We start from the raw sequence: 5,028 nt of genomic DNA, 5'->3' as shown, positions 1-5,028 counted from the left end.
CCGGTTCGTTCCAGGCTGGGCAGGCAGGGTCCCCGGGAGCGGGCACAGGCGGTGCCCCCCCCTCTCCGTTTCTCCAGGCAGCAGCAGTGGTGCTGAGGCAGGTTCAGGTGCTGCAGCGGGGTCTGTCCCAAGCAGAGAGCGAGCAGAGAGCAGCAGAGCAGATCCTACTCTCTTCTTATGGATCAGAGACCATTGCTCCAGAAAGCACCACTGTCTGAATTAGCCAATCACCATTGGCCAGGTACATATTCTGTTAGAGGCAGTCTTTAACCCATTGTCTATTTTTCTGCCAGTTATTATAACCCTTGTGCTGCTTCTTTGCTCTGCACTTATCTGGTAGGGCAAGAGGCTCATTCTGCCCTTGAGTGAATCAGTGGAAAGGTGTCACTCTTGTTTTGCTGACTTGAAAGGCATTTGTTGTTTAGTCTTATGTGGGGGGAAGAAGATGGACCGTTCCCCACAGTGATCCTCCTCTTTGGCTTCAGAGAGAAGAGGGAATAAATTGTACTTTAGATTTCTGAGTGGCTTCATATGCAAAAACCTTCCTTTCCAGGAAAGACTGATCTCTTTGTAAGAAAGGAAATCAGCTTTTCTCAGTTTCTGAAGGTGTCCTGGTGGCTCAAACCAGGAGAGGAGGATTTTACTTCTGGTGCCACATTGAATGTTTTTCCAGAGTGAGTTTAGAAGGAGAAAAGCTGCAATTCCTGACAGGTAACTCGGGGCAATGAGTCACCTGGTGGCAGCTTATTATCTACAGATGGAGAGACAGACTTGTCCAGAGCTGAGACCTTAGCTCAGACATCTCTCTTAGGTGGGGAAGGGCCAGGCTGGTTACGTGGACTGAGCACCGAAACTCTGGACAGCCAAGGTTGAGCAAGATGACACTCTAGTCTGTCAAACAGCCCTGTCCAGCTTCTGGGCTCCAAGCAGAGCATTGCAAACTACTTACCTTGACAGCAGTATCTTCAGCAATGGGCTGGTCTCATCAGCTGGTGTTGACTTTGCTGTCCTCCCACTCAGGCTCTTCAGGGCTGCACAACTTGGTGTGTCACCAGCTCCCAGCAAGAACATGGTGATGGGCCTGGTACCTTTCTGGGAGGGCCCCTGGTTGCAGCCCCTTGCTGGTTGCTGTGGTGGGTTGGCCCTGGCTGGATGCCAGGTGTCCACCAAGCTGCTCCATCCCTCCAACTCTTCATCTGGACAAGAGAAGAGAAAATACAAGGAAAAGCTCATGGGTCAAGAGAAGGACAGGGAGGTCACTCTGCAGTTACCATCCTGGGCAAACCAGATTCAATTCCACTTATTACTAATCAAGTCAGAGTAGGATAATAAGAAAGAAAAGCAAATCACCTTCCCTCCACCTCTGCCTTCTTCCCGGGCTCAACTTCACTCCCAGCTTCTCCATCTCCCCCCCTGCAGTGTGGGGGAACAGGGAATGAGGGTTGTTGTTGGTTCCTCACACCTTGTCTCTGCTGCTCCTTCCTCCTCAGGAGGTGGGGACTCCTCACACTGCCCCTGCCCCAGCGTGGGGTCCCTCCCACAGGAGGGTCCTTCACAGACTTCTCCAGCTGCTCCAGTGGGAGTCCCCCATGGGGTCACAAGTCCTGCCAGCAAATGTGCTCCAGCCTGGGCTTCCCACAAGGTCACAACCTCCTTCAGGCATTCCTTGCTCTGGTCTGGATTCCCCCATGTGCTGTGGGGGCCAGCCTGCCTCACCATGGTCGTCACCATGGGCTGCAGGAGAATCCTTGCTCCAGAGCCTGGGGTGTGCACTGCCAAGTGGGTGACACACATTTCCAAGCCAACACCATTTTCTTCCTTTGTGAGGAACCCAGGGAGGGAGCTGAAGCCAACGGGTTGTGATGGATGGAAAAGCACTAGTTAAAACTAGATGTGCTTTTTCCTTTGCCTTGTTCCCTCCCCACAAGGAAGGGGAAGAGGCAAATGAGGACCATGCTGTGCACCTGGAAGCTCATCAGCTTTTCCTGGTTAGATACAACCCAACTTACCTCCATCTGCCCTAGTGGCCAAAAGAGCCAATGGTATCTTGGGATGTATTAAGAACAGCGTGGCCAGCAGGTCAAGGGGATTCTCCCCCTCCTGTACTCTGCCCTGGTGAGACCTCACCCGGAGTGTTGTACCCAGTTCTGGGCTCCCCAGTTCCAGAGGGACAGGGATTGACTGGAAAGAGTCCAATGGAGGCTGCGAGGATGATGAAGGGACTGGAACATCTGTCTGATGAGGAAAGGCTGAGGGACGTGGGGTGGTTTAGCCTTGAGAAGACTAAGATAGGACCTGATTCGTGTCTATAAATATATGCAGGGTGCTTGTCAAGAGCAGGCCAGTCTCTGTTCAGTGGTGCCTGTGACAGGACGAGGGGAAACGGCACCAAGTGACAGCACAGGAAGTTACACCTCAACATGAGGAGAAACTTCTTTCCTGTGAGGGTGCTTGTGACACTCAGGATGTACAGTGCTTGTCTTGAACAATCCAAGAGATAAGTGATGTACTTAGACACTCAGGATTATCTGTTGTCTGTCTTGAAATGGACTAAAGAGATGTCTCAGCAACCCACCAAACTGTTCTGTGTACCTGACAACTGGGGAGTTCAGTGTGGGATGTGCTGAGACTGGAGACAAAGGAGTCCTGCAGCTGGTGCTGGGAGCAGAATATCCAGTGATAACCAGGCCTTGAGATTTCATGAAAACCACTGACTTAGCAGGAAAAGATAAAGAGTGACAGTCTCAAACTGTCTCCTAGGACCGAACCTCCACTGCAATAAACTAACCCTGTGGTGCCAGTTGTCTCACCCTCCTGTTCTACAATGGCTGATCTCATTAATTAGCCAAACAAAGACTGTCTGCAGGACACAGCCCCAGCACCATAACCACCCCTCCTAACTCGGAGGGGCATGGAAAAGGTAGAAGGATTTTCTCACCTGTTCAGGGAGAAAAGTGAGGGTGCAGTGGGAAGATGAGGATGGAGATAACAACCCCCCATCATCCAGGAGCAGAAGCTACTGCTTTCCCCCCAGCACCTACCTGCCCAGCCAGCCCTGTCCCTTACCTGAGCAAGTGTTGTGTCTGCACAGGCTTTCCGGGCATCCTGGAGAAGAGACAAGGGCAGAAGAGACAGAAAAAAGCCATCTGAGTAAGGCACTGGCACATGAAATTCAGTGGCATACCTGAGAGCCTGAGAGCTGCTACGAGTGGGAACTGTGGCTTTGCTGTGTTTGGGTTGTGGCCAGCACAGGGGGATCCTGCTCTGTTACCAGTCACACCTCAGAAAAGCCAGCCAGAAGCTCCTCAGCACCCAGCTGCCCATGCTACACCCTTCCCACGGATCCTCCCACCTGGCAGAACACCAGTTGCCTCCCTGGGGACTCTCTTTGCTCCCCTGCAGACACAATGTTGTGGCCAGTTCTTTCTCACCATTGTAGCGTCCCCTCCTCTCCCCCTTCCTCTTCCCCTCTGCCAAACTGTGACATCCCCCCACCACGCTTAGAAAATCTCCATCAGCACTTAAGGGGCTGTGCAGAACTGCAGAGGGCTCTAAAGATGCAGAAAAAGTTCAGCTCCAAGTTGTGACTGAGGAGAGGGGCACAGGGGGTGGCCCCCCTTCCAGCCATCTCAGGGCTGTTGCCAGCATTACCGCAATCTGCTTCTTCAGCTGCTCAGCCTCCTGCTTCATCTGTTCCATCTCCCCCATCCTTCTGACCTAAAAGGTTGCTACTCCACGCGGGGCAGCCTTGATTCTGGGGAAGCAAATCAAAGGAGAGAGGTGTCAGGTAAACGAGGCACTAGTACACCTGCTCAGTTATGCAAAGATAGGCACCTCTGAGACAGGCCCAGCAAGAATTTCTTGAGTATTCAGAATTATTTCTTTACTGTGTTCAGTTCTGGGCCTTCCACTACAAGAAGGACATTGAGTTGTTGGAGTGTGTCCAGAGAAGGGCAACCAAGCTGGTGAAGGGTCTGGAGCACAAGTCCTATGAGGAGAGGCTGAGGGAACTGGGGTTGTCTAGTTTGCAGAAGAGGAGGGTGAGGGGAGACCTCATTGCTCCCTACAGCTACCTAAAAGGAGGTTGTAGGGAGGTGGGTGTCGGGCTCTTCTCCCAAGTGAGTAATGACAGGACCAGAGGAAATCACCTCAAGTTGTGCCAGGGGAAGGTTAGATTGGATATTGGGAAGAATTTCTTCACTGAAATAGTAGTTGGACAGTGGAACAGCTGCCCAGGGAGGTGGTGGAGTCACCATCCTTGGAGATATTCAAAATACATGTAGATGTGGCACTTCAGGGCATGATCTAGTGGCAACCCAGCAAACCCAACAGCAGCCCCAGGAAGGGCAGTGTCCTGGTTTGAGCCAGGATGAAGCCCATTTTCTTTTTTACTGATTTTTTTTTCCTTTAGTGAGCTTTCTTTTAATGAGCAACACTGTGTTCTAGCTAGAGCTGATAAGACACTGGAATGTGTCTCTAACTGCTGGGGCTTCAAGGTCACAGCTTCGCTCTGCCGGCTCAGACACTGCAGGGAGATCTGTGACCCCCCGTAGGAGGCTGAGTTAGACAGACAGCAAAACTGGCCAGAGAGATTCCATTCCATATATCTATATAAACTCAGAGGAAGGTCAGAGATCACAGAAGACAACTTCCTTCCTGCTTCTTCTTCCCTTCTCCTCCACCCATGGCCAGTGTCCACACAGGACTCCGTCCATCCCTCCCCGGGGACCCCCAGGCTCCAGCTCTCCTGACCCTCCTCACTCTGTGCTCTCTCCAGCAGCAACTCCAGAATTTCTTGGGACTCTCTCAGCTCAGGAGATGCTGTGGGAGTTGCTGGGGTGGGGGGAGGCGAGAGGCTTTTGCTCATACCTGAACACATTTGTATATATTTGCATATATTTTCTTATATCATTCATTAGTGTTTAATTAAAGCTGTGTAGTTTAATTTTCAATCCAGCCAAGTCTCTCTCTTTTTCTCTCTCTCCTTCCCTACCTGGGTGGGAGGGGGAGGGGATGGAGAGCGTTGTT

The 5,028-nt window shown here is 51.7% G+C and overlaps 1 protein-coding gene across 1 annotated transcript in view; it reads right to left on the bottom strand.

Annotated features, from left to right (window-relative positions):
* PIGU (phosphatidylinositol glycan anchor biosynthesis, class U) overlaps positions 1 to 3,699 on the bottom strand; it is a 37,256-nt gene extending 33,557 nt beyond the window's left edge. The window contains exons 1-2 of the mRNA XM_009999858.1: positions 3,652 to 3,699; positions 3,067 to 3,105 (exon numbers count right to left, since the gene is read on the bottom strand). Coding sequence (XP_009998160.1) covers positions 3,067 to 3,105; positions 3,652 to 3,699 — 87 coding nt within the window. The remainder of the gene's footprint in view (positions 1 to 3,066; positions 3,106 to 3,651) is intronic.
* Positions 3,700 to 5,028: the final 1,329 nt, after the last annotated feature.

Source organism: Chaetura pelagica, unplaced genomic scaffold, assembly GCF_000747805.2.
Source record: "Chaetura pelagica isolate M959 unplaced genomic scaffold, ChaPel_1.0 scaffold146, whole genome shotgun sequence".
Taxonomy (NCBI): Eukaryota; Metazoa; Chordata; class Aves; order Apodiformes; family Apodidae; genus Chaetura; species Chaetura pelagica.
The sequence above is the reverse complement of the archived record's forward strand: the minus strand, read 5'-3'. Positions and strand labels throughout refer to the sequence as shown.